The following is a 15,058-nucleotide window of genomic DNA, read 5'->3' as shown; positions in this document are numbered from 1 at the left end:
ACGCATGAAGAGTGGGGTGAAGCAAATTTAGGAATATGATTGAGGCCTTCAAATATTTATATTTCTGGAAGTGAAAATATAACAAATACTGAAGCTTGCAGTTAGTGGCTTGTGGGTAACAGGAGTGTTTAAAGCTGGTGCACCACGAGTTAGCGCTGCATCAAATGTGTTTGTTAATTTCTGAACTCAGCAGTGTGGGACACCAGACAGAATTCCTTGTGGATCAATGAAAGGCACAGCACCAAAACTAAGCACAAATTGCAGAGTTGGAAATGAATGTGAGGTTGTTAGATCGCAAGCAGTCACAGCTGCCAGTAGCCAGAAGGGAAAGGGAAGTGCATTCATTTCACAGTGAGGCACAGATGTCAGGCACAGGATAGACAGTTGAACCCCAAGGATACCTTATACTAGTAGGCCTTAACCTAAAATTAATAAATGTCATGTTTGAACTTTCAGCACAATGACAGCAGGACTCACATTTGGTTCTCTTCCCATCTTAGCCATGCCCCCGAAACACGTCACTGAACTAGGTTGGTCCGCACCATGGGGAGAAAGCCCAGGAATTTACCACATTTAGAGGAGAACGTTCACAGAACCAGAGGGGCATATTTATGGATGGTTAGTGTTGCATTATTGCCAATTATTTTGGCGCTAAAACAGCTCTAACCTAACTCCATATTTATATTTTGACGCTAGACGGATCTAGCATCAAAATATTGGAGTTAGCACAATGTTCAGGATGCCCAAACCCACCTTGCGTCAATGAGATGCAAGGTAGGCATTCCCGTCCTAAACATGGTGCTAGTCCCCAGTCCATATTTACCTCCCAGAGCAGAAACGACGTGTGGGTGGGAGGCGGACGTAAATAATGGCGGTAAGCCTGCTTAGCGCCATTATTTAACACCTGGGTCAGACCAGGCGTTAGAGTGTAGGTAGGCCCATTTCCATGGTGAAACTCCATGGAATGGCACAAAGATGCCCACCCCAAGCCCCAGCAACACCACCACTTACTCCACAGGGACACTACAGGAGAAGGGACCCCATCCCAGGTACGTTTAGGTGAGCATATTTTATATATTTTTAAAGTGCCATTGGGGCCCTTTACATGGGGCCCCCTGCTTGGCACTAGGTATTTTCGGCTTACCCGGGGGACACTGGTCCCCTGTGGTGGGCATTGGGGTGATGGTCATGACTCCTGTCTAAACAACCTCTGTTTCAGATTTGCAAAGTGTAGCAGGGGTGAATGTGGATGGGTTGTCACAGGTTCCTCAGGAGGGAGGAAGAGGGACCAGAAGTGTTTACCGGTTATAGAAGCGGGAGGGGTAGAGGACTTTAGGGCATCTGAGTCAAGAGAAAAACAGGAGGCACAGAAGATGATGGGGGTATAGATGTTGTAGATGGTAGTCCTACGAGACAAAAGGCTTTGAGGAGTGAGGTGGCCCATGGAGAAAGGGAGTTCAGCAGGTCTTGCAGGGGAGGAGGACCTTATACATTTGTAATGAGATAACAGTCGACAGAGGTACTTAACACCTGTGCTACCTTCTGGCCTTTAGCTGAGCCTCCTTTTGCTGGCTCAGCAGCGGTGCAGAACCAATACAAGGAGGATCAGGGTCACTTTTTCAAAATGATATTATTTGCAGACACTTTGGTAAAATTCACAGGATTTTTAGAAAAGTGCCAATTTCCTGATTATTATGCAAATGGCAGAACCACAATTTCCTTGAGGTCTATTTCATGGAACATTGACCAGCTCAAAGGGCATAAAACAAGAAAGGACATTGGCTGTGCAGAGACTCTAAACAATTAGCTGGAAGCCTGCTCTTTTCCTGGGTGACCAGTTAACTGTGTACAGGCTGTGTGATATCAGCTCCTTATCAGGGGACAGTGTGAAGGGAGCCAATATCAGGTTACACATTTTGGCAGTGTGTGAGTAAGAATATCTGACAGTGTTATGATAGTTATGTAGTTTAACAAAACTCAGTACTGCCTAAGGGCAACAAACTCATAGATTAATTCTGGTGCTCGCACTATGTACCATGTGACCAGTAACATCATAGCCCCAAGTCAAAAAGGAAGCTCATCCTAGAGGTATTCCAAAGTCATCTGATGACTTGAACTGGGCTATTCCTGTAATTAGCTGGAGAAGTCATCAGAAACCATTCTGAAGTATGTGTATAGGGCGAAATATTTAAATAGGATGACTCCAGAGTCATCACAGAAACTACTCCAGGATGGTGATCTGATGACTCCGCGTTGTGGGGCAATTTCACCAAGATGGTGCCCACCTGGTAGCAGCACGGTGCTTGACCCAAAATATATTAAATGGTTAGAGGTGAAATGTCCACAGGTCTACAAACAGCTACCAGACCAGTATGTCCACTTGCGGTCACATATTCAGGATTGAAGGTTAAACAAAAATGGCTGCCGTGACCTGGAAGTAAACAGGGTCTTTGCTTTGTGCTTTCAGACCAGCGTGACCATTGAGATCAGATACCAGACCATGGATGGCACGGTGGGGGCCTGGAACGACGGGGAGTTCCTGGAGAGCCCCATGCACCGCTCGGACATTGAAGGGGGCTACCACTTCGAGACAGACAGCCTGCTCTCCGGACACAGCCAGGGCTCGGCCGTCTCACCCGGAAGATCTCATCAAAGCCTGCAGTCTGCAGAAAAGAACTTCCGGAGGTAATTACAGGTCACCATCCAAGGAAAGGGAATGTGATGGCTCCCAATGATTATTTCTAAGGGACTATGGTGACACTGTGGTACTTCGGTCTGTCATCAGGCACATGAAGCATATATCTTCTGTCTTTGTGTGATCTATTCCTTGTTTACTGTCAGAATTATGGCAACATGGAGACGTCACAGATAATACTGTAAAGTCATGTTTTATGCTTTGTCTGTTCAAGACTTCTCCCTCCGAAACCACCCACATGCCTCATGTGCAACCTCACAAATAGTCTAGTAAATTCGGATCCCTACAAGAAATCCTGTTGCCACAGGGATCTGAATTGTGCGCACTGTGGTTACTTGTGCACTCTTTCAATATTCCCTTCCTCATTTTCGCAAGCTTGCAGCTATCAAAATTCACCAGATAAAAAACATGCAGAATATACAATACATGCAGAATATGGTGCACAAAGCATCGAATTCCAATGTAATTTCACATTTTCCAGGCGAAAACTCAGAACTGGAGTTATTTTCTGCGCCCTGTAAGTAAAGCTCCCCATGGTGTCGGTACTTACTGGGTGCGGTCAATACCTCTCCCAGTGGCTTCCAGTTGCATGGGTGTAAATTTATCAAAATACAAGGTAACAGAAGGGGCACACTTTGGCCCCGTTTACGTTGACCCGCTGCCCCACCCTTACTCCCTCAACGGACTCCTGCTGAGTAGCTATGGAAAGAGCAAGGGTTGCAAACTACAGGAGGTAAAAATGGCTCTGAAAGCCAGACTTATTTTTCCTGCCACAGCCTTCATGATCCCTGGGTCCTGGGCTAGCCAGGGCAGTGCCAGGGGTACCAAAGGGTAAGTCAGAGGAACAGGAGCAGCTCCTTTGCAACAGCGAAGGAGCGCCATCCCCCTGGCTAAGCCAGGAGCTGAAAGCTAAAACATATTTCATTATCGTTTTATATTTCAGCTGCTTGATCAGCCATCATCAGGTGCAGGGAGGGGCGGGGCTGGACCATGGGACGGGGGAGAGGGGAGTGGAATCTATGCACTAAGTGTGCATGTGTGTTTGGCCGGCTGTCTCAGGCCGGCCAAACACACATGCGCACTTAGGTTTCTCCAACGGCTGAAGAAACTGCACAGACCCCAGGGCAGTGTCTGAGCAGCAGTCCAAGCCGCTCAGACTAATCCTGACGCTGCTCTCATGCTAGATTTAGCATGAGAGCAGCGCCAGGATTACTGGGGAGCCTGTGCTGGTGTCCCAGTGAATGCTGGGACACCAGAAGAAGAGCAGAGGAGCAACGCGGCAGGCGACGACGGGAACAGGCAAGGTTTATTTTTTATTTTTATACCTGTCCCTCCTGCCACCCACCCCTCCCCTTGAGATTTGCGGCAGCCGCTGCAGCAAAGGAACACGCTGTTAACTCTTGCTACCTGTAGCTGTCGTCCATATAAAACTGACCCTCAATAGCCCAATGTGATTGAATAAAAGACTGCCTCCTTCACCTATGAACAGAAGTGAAGCCAACACTCCCAGCTGTTGTGTGTTGGATTATATATTGCTCCTAAGTGTTGTACATTAGTGGGAAATTGTTCAAGTGAATTAAACAATCATATTACATTTCACATATATACACAAATACCTACACAAGCTTCTCCACCTCTGGAAGGATTTTGTGAAAGTTTTAGGGTGGTACTGACACTTAACAAAAAAAACAATAATTAGGTGAGGACCTTGAGGGCCTCTACAGCTGGGATGAGTGGGTCTCTGTAAGTACTCATGTTCTAATACTGTCACCTGCTAGATATGGAGTACTGCGTGCACTCAGACATGCACAGTGCCACGCACCCACAGTAATTCTGCATGCCATGGGAGGGTGTGAAAGTTAGCACACCACTGATTGCAAGAGGAGTGCACACCACTGCATAATTTGTAAAAAAAAAAAGGTAAGTGCTCGGACCCTTCTTAGGAGGCCTCTGAAGCCAGTACCACTTCTTACCTCTGCCAGGGATGTCAATAACGGTACCAACACAATTTACTATCGCACTCCTACAAATGTGATAATTCAGACTATTCCAGGCCACCCAAAGCTATAAGAATGGTGTGGAACAGTGCAAATTGTTATCTTTAATGCATTTTGAATTAATAAACACCGTTGCTGTACTCATCTCAAAATAAGGCAGACAGTGCCACCATGTGGTGGACTGTCATTAGTGTTGGTGGTGAGAATTAAGTGCTGGTGCCGAGCCCAAGATGCCACCAGCTCAAATTATGCACTGATGCACCCTCAGGGAACTAATGAGGGCGGGAGGGCCCTGACTTTAGAAGGGGTTCACGTTTAGAGAATGACTCCACTGACATGGAGTTTTATTCTGTGTTGGTTAGTGAGGATCATGGAAGCACCAGCCATGAAGATAGAATGCTAGTGAATCACGAGATGCGCAAGGTGGCTTGTCCACGAATATAAAAAACAGAAGATCTTAGTAAGGAGAAATAATTATAAAGAGCCTATTTATTGCGACATTGGATTGAATGGCTGGCACCGCTCAGGGAGACGTTAGTATACAAACAGATGGGTAAATGTTAATTTTCGGACATTTCACCATTGGACACTCACCCGGCATATTTCGCTCCATCTCTACTCTGCTGTAACATCACCTTATACACGATTCCCACCTCCAACCCTTGGTCTGTTTTTAGATGCCGCTCTCTACCCCATCAGGGGTATTACGTGCTTTATAAATATAATTACAAGTATACATGTTTGTTTATACTTCCTCTATGGTCTGCTTCCATAGACGTCATTTAGGGGTCGCCAGGGGTCGCAGTTCTGACCCCTGGCTTCCCTCTTAAGACCCTTGGCACTGCCTTTGCGACCTCTGACTTCCCTCTTAAGACCCCTGGCACTGCCTCTGTGACCTCTGGCTTCCCTCTTACGACCCCTGGCACTGCCCGTGTGACCTCTGGCTTCCCTCTTCGTCACCTGGCACTGCCCATGCCACCTCTGGTTTCCCTCTTAAGACCCCTGGCACTGACTTTGCGACCTCTGGCTTCCCTCATACTACCCCTTGCACTGCCTTTCAGACCTCTGGCTGCCCTCTTAAGGCCCCTGGCATTGACTTTGCGACCTCTGGCTTCTCTCTTACAACGCCTGGCACTGCCTTTGCGACGTCTGGCTTCCCTCTTACGAGCCCTGGCACTGCCTCTGTGACCTCTGGCTTTCCTCTTCGTCACCTGGCACTGCCTTTGCGACCTCTGGCTTCCCTCTTACGAACCCTGGCACTGCCTTTGCGACCTCTGGCTTCCCTCTTACGAGCCCTGGCACTGCCTTTGCGACCTCTGGCTTCCCTCTTCGTCACCTGGCACTGCCGGTGTGACCTCTGGCTTCCCTCTTAAGACCCCTGGCACTGACTTTGCGACCTCTGGCTTCCCTCATACTACCCCTTGCACTGCCTTTGAGACCTCTGGCTGCCCTCTTAAGGCCCCTGGCATTGACTTTGCGACCTCTGGCTTCCCTCTTACAACGCCTGGCACTGCCTTTGCGACGTCTGGCTTCCCTCTTACGAGCCCTGGCACTGCCTCTGTGACCTCTGGCTTTCCTCTTCGTCACCTGGCACTGCCTTTGCGACCTCTGGCTTCCCTCTTACGAACCCTGGCACTGCCTTTGCGACCTCTGGCTTCCCTCTTACGAGCCCTGGCACTGCCTTTGCGACCTCTGGCTTCCCTCTTCGTCACCTGGCACTACCTTTGTGACCTCTGGCTTCAGAGGTGGCAAAATCAGTGCAAGGAACACACGGGCAACTCGTCCTTTTGAACGAACCTTGGTCGGGGCTCCACACCCTTGTTTTCTTTTTTTTTTTTTTATCACACTAATAGCGAGTAATATAGTGTTATTCACTATTAGTGTAATAAGAAAGGGAGAACAGTTAGCTGCAGTATGACCCTCCTAGGCAGCTGAGGTACGTAAAAAACTGCTTTTAAGTGTATGTTGTGGGCGTGCTTGCAGGTGAGAGTGTGTTTATGTCCGAGACAGTGAAGTAGTGTATGTATGTGTGAATGTGTGTGTATGCGGAAGTGTGTGAGTGAGAGTAAAGGTCAGATGGCGTGGGATGTCGCTTCCGCTACCCCTGGCGTTTTGTGGAGCTGACATCCATGTCGGCGTCCAGGGGTGTAGGAGACAATACATTTCTGGGGGGGACAGGGACAGCCTTGGGGGACTTTCAATCAACCCTATACAAATCGCTCGTTGTTTACGAACTGCAGGCTCCGATAAATATACATAATCATATATATATATATATATATATACATATATATATATATATACATATATATATATATATATATATATATATATATATATATATGTATATATATATATATGAAGTGAAATAGGGAGAAAGGAAGGCATGTTTTCACAGTCTGAAAGTATATTTTATTGTTATTTACATTCACAAAGTAATTAGCTCAAATGTGAAAATAACATGTTGATTAACCTTGCATCTTCATGCACCAAGCAAATAAAGGTAGGAGGGTAAAAAGGAAGAACATACTCGTTGCGCCCCACACCCACCATGCCCTTCGCCTCATGCCAATTGGAACCGCACTGGAGAGATCAAAAGCGATTAGGTACAACAGTTGTAAACTGTGCTTGGAAACCATAGTTCTAATAACACTTCTACTCCTGTGTGTGATCTTGGGCAGCTCAGCTCCACATCAGTCAGAACTAGAAGCATTTCAACTGAAGAAGCTTTTGGAGTTACAGGCTATATAAACACTAATCTCTGTATAAACTACAGTCACTAATTTCTTTAGAAACGGCTGTTTGTGATGCACCAAGTCACTGCGTGTAAAGAAAAGACATTCAATGATTATAAAGAAAAGACATCAGAAAATGACTATGATAGGGTTATTACAGTCGAATTCTGACATTACATTGTCTTCTGCCAGAGCTAGCAGCCAAGGTAAAAGGCAGATCAGGTCACAGAGCATAATTAATGCAGCTGTTTAAAGCAAAAAAATTGAATGTTGCTTTTCTTTCTTCTGCTGTGCTTTAATAGCTTGGAATGACAGAAGCTATGCACTAGGGTTTTAAGTGGTTTGTGGGAAAGTTGGTGGTGTGACCATGTATTATATGGGGTAAAATACCCCCTGTGTACATAAGGATATTGCAAGTCACCTTAAAGTTCATACCTTATAAACAAGCATTGGCATAGCCAATAGGTCTCGCCTATGCAAGTTATATTGCCTTTGCCAATGTGTTTTAGCCATGCTGTACACTAGTGAGACTACTATTCAGCATGGCTGAAAGTTAATGGCATAAAGGAGAACGATGTGTCACCGACTGGTGTGGCGTAGTGTCATGGAGTAAGTAGAGTGTCCTAAAATGGAGCAGTAAACTAACTTTAAAGGAACAGGGGTCCCTTGAATAAAATGCAACACCACTCCCATAAACAATGATATTAAAGTAGTATGCAAATTGAATGTTTTATGCATTTATTCAATCAAAATATAAAAGATCAAATGTAGTGGGAAAACATCAACAGGGGAAATGGAGAAAGACTGGTATTCGGGCATTACACAAGTTATCTGGATGACCCAATGTCACCAATTACAAGAAAAATGTAAAAAGTAACCTATATAGTACAGTGGTTTGGAGGAGGCTGGCCTGGTTTGTAGTGGGTACCTATGGTATTTACACCTTATACCATGTCCATTTATCCCTTATTAGTAACATGTAGGCAGTGTCTAGACGCCAGGCTCTCTAGGGGTAGCTGTAGCCAAGGCTTATCTACGAGACATGCAAAGCTCATGCATTACCACTGTAGTCACACAGTACTCACACACATGAAAGAAAATACTAAGTGTTACAAAAATAAAGGTACTTTATTTTAGTGACACAAATGCCAAAAATACCATAGAGACTATACTCCCTTAGAAGGTAAGTAATACACCAATTATATACACTAGTATGCAGCAATAGCAATAAAAACAGTTAGAAAACAGTGCAATTAGTGAAAATCACAATGGTTAGAAATGGGCCTAGGGGAAACACAAACCATATACTAAGAAAGTGGAATGCGAATGTCGGTTTCCCACCTAGGCAAGTGTGGTGTGTACAGGGGCGCTGGGAGTATTAGAAAACACCAAAGGTAAGTAATAGAACCCACCTCAGAGCCCAGGAAAGCAGAAGTAAATCACAGTAACTTTCCTAGAACACACAAGAACACGAGAAAGAAGATAATGCAAGAACCAGAAGATACTTCAAGACACAAAGGGTGGATTCCTGGACCTAAAGACCTGTGGAAGAATGGGACTAAGTCCAAGAAGCACAGAAGAGTCCAGGGAGGACAGGAGCCCCTGCTAACCCGAATCAAGGTGCAAAAGAAGAACCACTGGTAAAGAACAACAGTCAGTACTGCACCCAAGAAGATGGATGCGGGTTCGTGGTTGGTGCAGATGATATCCCACACCGGATAGATGATTGCAGTCTGGTTTGCATCACTGGATTCCACCAACAAGCCTTGGCACAGGCAAAGCTCATGGTTAGCGGAAAATGGCCACCCAGGAGGAGGAGTCAGAGGGAGCTCTCAGCAACTCAGAGAGCCCACGGAATACCAGGCAGCGCACATAGGAGTCCCCAGCATGGGGACAAAGGAGTTGCAAAAGGAGGCCCACGCAGCACAAAAACAAAGTATCCCACGCCGCCAGAGAACCACTCAGGAAGCGGTGCATCTCAGGAAGGAGTGCTGGGGGCCGAAGCTACATGGTACACAAAGAATTTCATAGAGGGATGCCAAAAAGCGTTGGCAACTGAAAAACACGTGGTGCACAGGAGTACTGTCTTGCGTGGGAAGGCAAGCTCTTACCTCCACCAAAGTTGGACAGTAGGACGTCAGGACCATTAGGACCACTTCAGTCCACCACCCGTGATGCAGGATCCATGCAACTCGTCAGGAGACGGGACCCATGCAGATGGTCATCGTTGCAGAGAGGTGCCTGCTGAAGCAGGGGAGTGACTCCTTCACTCCAAGGGAGATTCGTTCATTCTTCTGGTGCAGACTGAAGACAGGCTGTCCTCTGAGGATGCACAACCGTGAAACAGTTGCATTTGCTGGCAAGAGCTGGAGATACAATGTTGCAGAAGTCGTCTTTGCTTCGTTGTTGCAGTTTGTGGAGTTCCTGGAGGGTCCAGATGCAGTTTCTTAGGTGAGAAAGTGAAGTAAAGGATGCAGAGTATTGCAATCTGAATCTGAAGAACCTCCCAAAGGAGAGACCCTAAATAGTCCTGAAAGGGGGATTGGTCAGCTAAACAGGTAAGCACCTATCAGGGGACGGCTCTGACACCACCTGCTGGCACTGGCCACTCAGAAGCTCCCAGAGTTTGCTGCCAACTTGGAATCCAAGATGGCAAAACCCAGGGACCCTCTGGAGGAGCTCTGAGCAGCACACCTGGGGTGGTGGTCCAGTTTCGTGCCAGAGCAGGGACTGGGGGTACCTGAACCGGTGTAGACTGGATTCTGTAAGGAGGACACCAAATGTGCCTTTCAAAGCATTTCCAGTGGCCTGGGGAAGGAAGCTACCCCTTCCAAACCTATTTCCAAAGGGAGAGGGTGTAACAACCCTCTATCAAAGGAAATCCTTTATTCTGCCTTCCTGGGCTTGAGCTTCTCAACCAACAGGAGGGCAGCTGGGGCTGCCTGGAAAACCTCAGAAGGCTGGAATAGCAATACTGGGGGTCCTCTAAGGAGCCCCCAGAGTGCATGGAATCATACAACCAATGCTTGCAAAAGCCTTGGGGTATAATTTCAACATGTTTGATACCAAACATACCTATGTTCGGAGTTACCATTATGTAGCTGGGAATAGGTAGTGACCTATTTCCAGTACACATGTAAAATGGCATCCCCACAGTCCTGAAGTCTGGGAAAATGGTCCTGGAGGTCGTGGGGGCACCTCTGCTAGTGCAGGGGTGCCCTCACACACAGGTACTCTGCACCCTGCCCTCAGGGCTGGAGGGCCTGCTATAGGGGTGACTTATAAGTGACCTGGTGCGGTGTAACTGGCAGTGAAAGGGTGCATGCACCTTTTCACGCAGGCTGCAATGGCAGTTCTGTAGAAGCCATTGCATGGGCTCCCTATGGGTGGCAAAAAAAATGCTGCAGCCCCTAGGGATCTCCTGGAACCCCAATGCCCTGGGTACCTAAGTACCATATACTAGGGACTTATAAGGGGGCACCAGTATGCCAATCTTGGGTGAAATACTGGGTTACCAGTATGCAACAACCATAATTTAAGGGAGAGAGCATAACTACTGGGGTCCTGATTAGCAGGATCCCAGTAGACACACTCAAACACACTGGCAAACAGGCCAAATGTGGGGGTAACCAAGCTAGAAAGAGGCTACTTTCCTACAAGGTTAGCATCCACAATAGTGATTTACACGCTGTTATACACCCACTTTTACATGAATGACTCAAATAGTGAATCAAGAAGTCATTAGCTCATAGTACCTATGCTTATGCCAACTTATGTACAATATCACAAATTCAAGTCAAGGTACTTTGGCCGACAATATTTCGATCCCCTAGACAGGTATCAGGATCATCCTAAGCCTTCGTTAAGCTTGAGTTAAAAGGGTTACATAGTGCTTGTAACCAAAACGGCCAAGATAAATCTGACTCACGTCTCATATGAGTGACAAGGCAATCAATGGAGATCTGAATCTCTAATCAAGCGCCAATGCCATAAAGTAGTAGTAGAGTGGAGTAGTGTCACAGTGTAATAGAGTGGAGTGGCAGAGTGTCGTAGAGTGGAAAGGCATAAATAAAAGTGAACTGGAGTAGAGTGAAGTAAAGTAACATGAACTAGCATAGAGAAAGTTGGGTAGAGTGTTGTTGAGCATAGTACATTGTTGAATAGTGGAGTGGCATAGAGGGCTGTGCAGTGGCGTTGAGTAGAGTATCGTAAATTGAAGTGGCATAGAGTGGAGTAAAGTGGAATGGAGTGGCGTACAGGGAGTTGTGTAGGGAGTTACAGAGTGGAGAAAGTGTTAGAGTTTAATGGAATAGAGTGTCAGAGTCTAGTATCATGGAGTGTAATGTCAGAGTAAAGTGTCAGAGTGGAGTTGGGTGGTCTAGACTGAAATGGCATAGAGTACAGTGGTGCAAAGTAGATTGGCGTAGAGTGTGGTGGTATAGAGTGCGTTGGTTTTGAGTAAAGTGGTGTAGAGTGCATTGACGAAGACAGCACTGGTTTAGCGTACAGTGCAGTAGCGTAGAGTGGTGAAGAGTAGAGGGGAGCAGAGTGGAGTGGCACTGCATAGATTTCAGTTGTTCAGAGTGCTGTGTCATAGAGTGATGCGGTGCATGGTAGAGTAGACTGGTGTAGAGTGCAATGGTGGGGTGCAGTGATGCAGAGTAGAGTGGCATAGTTTAGTGGCATATAGTACATTTGTGTAGAGTGCAGTAGAGTGGCATATAGTTGAGTGGTGCAGAGTAGAGTGCAGTGGTGCAGAGTAGAGAGGAGTATAGTTCAGTGGCAGAGTGCAGTGTTGCAGAGTAGAGTGTCATAAAGGGCAGTGGTGTAGAGTAGAGTGTCATAGAATGCATTGGTGTAGAGTAGAGTGGCATAGAGTGCATTGGTGTAGAGTGCAGTCATGTAGAGTGATACAGAGTAGAGAAGAGTGGCTTAGAGTACAGTGGTGCAGAGTAGAATAGAGTTGCATAGAGTGCTGTGGCATGGAGTAGATTGCTGCAGAGTACAGTATAGTGGTGAAGAGTAGATTGTTGCAGAGTGGAGCATAGTGATGTAGAGTGCAGTAGCATAGAACGGCGCAGAGCAGATTGGAGTGGCGCAGGGTACATTGGAGTGGTGCAGGGTAGATTAGACTGGCATAGCATAGAGTGGAGTTGCGTAGATTGCAGTTGCATAGAGGAGATGATTTCAAAGTAGAGTGAAGGGCCTACAGTGGAGTGGTGTATAGTAGAATAGATTAGAGTGCAGTGGTGCAGAAAAGAGTGCAGTGGGACAGAGTACAGTGGCATTGAATGCAGTGGTGCAGAGTAGAGTGGCGTGGAGTTCAGTGGCAGAGTGCAATGTTGCAGATTAGAGGGTCGCAGAGTACAGTGGTGTATTGTAGAGTGGCATAGAGTGCAGTCGCCTAGAGTGCTGTGGCGCAGAGTACAGTGGCATTGAAAGCAGTGGAATAGAGTGCTGCGGTGCAGAGTAGATTGGCATAGAGTGCAGTGGCATAGAGTGCATTGGATTTGAGTAAAGTGGTGAAGAGTGTAGGGGTGTATTGTGCAATGGTTAGAGTAGAATAGCATAGATTGCAGTGGCGTAGTGTAGAGTGCTGCAGAGTAGAGTGGTGTAGAGTAGAGTGGTACAGCATAGATTGCAGTGGCGTAGAGTAGCACAGAGTGGAGAAAAGTGGTGTAGGGTGCAGTGGCATAGGGTAGATTGTTTCAGAGTACAGTGAAGAAAAGATAGAGAAAAGATAATATACTTCAATATGCTGAAGTATGTAACGATAACAACATAAATAATAACGCTAGACATAACAGCCCAAAATGAAATATGGCTTCTCCCTGTTAGCCACTCTATAATCAAGCCCTTCATTACCTAGATAACAAAACATTAAACATAAATGTTAGAAAAATATACCCTTCTAATAGCTAAATTGTTGTGTGAAAAGGTAAAATCTGGGCCCAATCTCTTCACTGTTTCACCAACTGGTGTGATCTTAGGCAAATACAAACATTGTGTTTCACAGAGTCTCCTTTCTAGCCTGCAGGTGTCAGGCTGAGTGGGACTCTGTTATCTCTTTAGATCTTGCTCAATGTCTTGCAGCTCCTCTTGAAGGCATCCTGCAGTGCTCCTCTTCAAGGCGGCAGGTGATGCAGACAGTAATCATCCAAAACTCTTTTCTCCTCCTCGTGCCCTTTGTTCTTATGAGCACCCTTAATGCCCACAGCTGTGAACAGGACAAACAAAAGAGCAGAGGGCGCAGGGGGCCTTCCGACTCACCTTCATTCTGTTACCATCAGATTGGAGGATGGTCGGTACAGGGCTGTTATAAGTAGCGCTTTTGTGCGCTAATGGCCCTCTGAATAATAGATGTGAGAGGGGAAATTATTGTGTCCCCTTGTCCCCCCCACCTTCGTCCCCCGTGTCCCCCACCCTCCAAAATCTGGGGGGGATACATCCCCCGCATCCCCCACACTTCCTACGCCCATGTCGGCGTCCCTTTTGCTTTTCTTGATTTTTCTGTGCAGGGTGTCTCCTAACTTCTTTTTCCTTTGATATGTGTGGGTGTTCCCTTCCCATACCACGGCGTGTCTTTTTTTCCCGCTTGCAGCTGGCGCGGCGTGTGACTCGTGCTGCAGCGCAGACGTGTGAAGTGACCAGCGCTCTGCTATGCGCAACACCACGGGTGTCTTGTCAGGGGAGGGGTTAGTGGAGCAGTCTTCCCCTAACTTTCTTAAGTTTTAATTACTGTGAGCTAATAACTGCATCAAAAATAAAGTCATGTGGCCATGTGAATTCTTGGGTGCATGGCGGCGTTTCTTGGCATGCTGTTTTATTTCATCTGAAAATTTCCAAATAGAAACTACCCCGACACGTGTTTCGCTCAACTGCCGATTCGGCCTGGCTGCTTTCTGAAGGGTTAGTTAGGACAGTTGCGACCAGTGCTTAATTAGTAAATAAAAAGGTGCAGGTGCACAAAGCTCTCCTCTGAAACACTCGGCTGCAGCAATTAAATATGCGAACACGGAATACTAAGGCAGCGTAATCCTGAAGCCATCTCGGACCTCTTTAATCCATTTACAGTCACTCCCTGCCCCTTCAGCTCACTCTTGCAGCTTTCTGCTTTCTCCCTTTCTGACGATTTTTCGTTTTTCTCTTTCTCCCGTCTTTCCCATATGTGTCATAAACTCGCAGTAAATGCTTGAGGCAGAAAAATAAGTTCCGGTGTCCCCCGCGCCGGAAACAACCGGCTCAAATTAAGCACTGGTTGCAAAGGGCTAAACAACACGGGTTTGGTTAAGTTATGGGGTCGTTTGCCTTATTAATTGGTGCACAGGATTACAGTGTTTGACTGCTTGTGCTCTCCGAGAAAAGACACAATAGTGTAGTTTTAGAAAGAGACAGAACGAGGGAATGCTGGCGGAGGGGATTTATAACAATATGATGGCAAAATATTGCACAAATGTATCCAACATGTAAGCCACAGACCACCTTATTGTAGAACACAACAGCCGTTGCGCATATAATGGGTAGTGCAATGTCTCTGTAAAATAAAACAGATCATGTGGGACATGAATGGTGCGCTTATAACTTGGTGTACCATCTGGCATGGGCACAGATCACCACATTTGCTGAGGGTG

General features: G+C 46.5%; 1 protein-coding gene across 11 annotated transcripts in view; it reads left to right on the top strand.

Moving 5' to 3' along the window:
- The window catches only part of OTOF (otoferlin), an 875,032-nt gene that overhangs the window by 467,634 nt on the left and 392,340 nt on the right, over positions 1–15,058 (top strand). For all 11 annotated transcript variants that reach the window (XM_069233684.1, XM_069233683.1, XM_069233685.1 and 8 more), the window contains exon 5: positions 2,468–2,685. In XM_069233684.1, the coding sequence (XP_069089785.1) occupies positions 2,468–2,685 (218 nt within the window). The remainder of the gene's footprint in view (positions 1–2,467; positions 2,686–15,058) is intronic.

Source organism: Pleurodeles waltl, chromosome 5, assembly GCF_031143425.1.
Source record: "Pleurodeles waltl isolate 20211129_DDA chromosome 5, aPleWal1.hap1.20221129, whole genome shotgun sequence".
NCBI lineage: Eukaryota > Metazoa > Chordata > Amphibia > Caudata > Salamandridae > Pleurodeles > Pleurodeles waltl.
The sequence above is the reverse complement of the archived record's forward strand: the minus strand, read 5'-3'. Positions and strand labels throughout refer to the sequence as shown.